This window comes from Sphaeroforma arctica (assembly GCF_001186125.1).
Source record: "Sphaeroforma arctica JP610 unplaced genomic scaffold supercont1.9154, whole genome shotgun sequence".
In the NCBI taxonomy this organism is placed as follows: domain Eukaryota; class Ichthyosporea; order Ichthyophonida; genus Sphaeroforma; species Sphaeroforma arctica.
Genome location: NW_014031404.1, coordinates 1 through 1,118, shown reverse-complemented (window position 1 = coordinate 1,118; position 1,118 = coordinate 1). Strand labels below are relative to the sequence as shown.

Sequence of the window (1,118 nt, the reverse complement as noted above, 5' to 3'; positions counted from 1 at the left end):
CCTGCTCCAGTGCTGGCAGTATATTCAGCAATACAACCCACCTTCTCCACCGGTGCGATGTTATGGGCTGCTATACTGCCGCCATCGGATGCCTTGACGAAGGACATGTTGTACTTCTGCCGCATGGCCATGTGGCCTACCCCACCCACACCTCGTGCACTCTGGAGCAAGGAGAGTGATCGCATTTAACGCATGAGTGTAGGTGGGTATATGTTAGTTGCATGAGCGTAGAAGTGTGTACATTGGTTGCATGAGCGTAGGGGTGTGTATGTTAACTGTATGAGCGTAGGTGGGTGTATGTTGATTGCATGAGCGTAGGTGGGTGTATGTTGGGTACATGAGCGTAGGTGTCTGTATGTCATTTACATGAGCGTTTAGGGTTTCAGGATATATGGCGCTATCCAATGTTGTATATTGACAGCTGGCAATCCAAGCAATCGTATTACAGCCTACAACATGCACGATGGTCTATCACACACAAACAATAGAACTGCCACTAAGCAAACAAAGAACAAAACAAAGGAATGCAAGAACATGCAATAGGCATGTTAAAACACACATGAGAAATACAAAGACATGCAAGAACAAGCAATAGGCAATAGGCATGTTAAAACACACCTGAGTAAAACAAAGACATGCAAGAACAAGCAATAGGAATGTTAAAACACACATGAGAAATACAAAGACATGCAAGAACAAGCAATAGGCAATAGGCATGTTAAAACACACCTGAGTAAAACAAAGACATGCAAGAACAAGCAATAGGAATGTTAAAACACACCTGAGTAAAACAAAGACATGCAAGAACAAGCAATAGGAATGTTAAAACACACCTGAGTAAAACAAAGACATACAAGAACAAACAATAGGCATTTAAAACACACCTGAGTAAAATAAAGACATGCAAGAACAACTAACAGGCATGCTAGAACACACCTGAGTTGTGGGCAGAGGCTCATGCGATGGAGCCTTGGTGTCGTAGATCGGTGCTTTGATAACGTTTGCGCTGGGTCGTGCGCCTAAAAATGTGTTGTTGCTTGATTCCGCACCTGCACAAGGAGACGTAAATGATATAGTTGTCATGAGCAACTAAGAATGTTTGTATTACTATATACATA

At 42.7% G+C, this 1,118-nt stretch overlaps 1 protein-coding gene across 1 annotated transcript; it reads right to left on the bottom strand.

Moving 5' to 3' along the window:
- Positions 1-213: 213 nt before the first annotated feature.
- SARC_16891 (hypothetical protein) lies at positions 214-1,049 on the bottom strand (the record flags this gene model as incomplete). Its single annotated transcript, XM_014289006.1, has 2 exons — positions 214-351; positions 937-1,049. Coding segments are annotated over 2 exons (251 nt in total), but the record flags the coding sequence as incomplete, so codon positions are not given.
- Between the last annotated feature and the right edge of the window lie 69 nt (positions 1,050-1,118).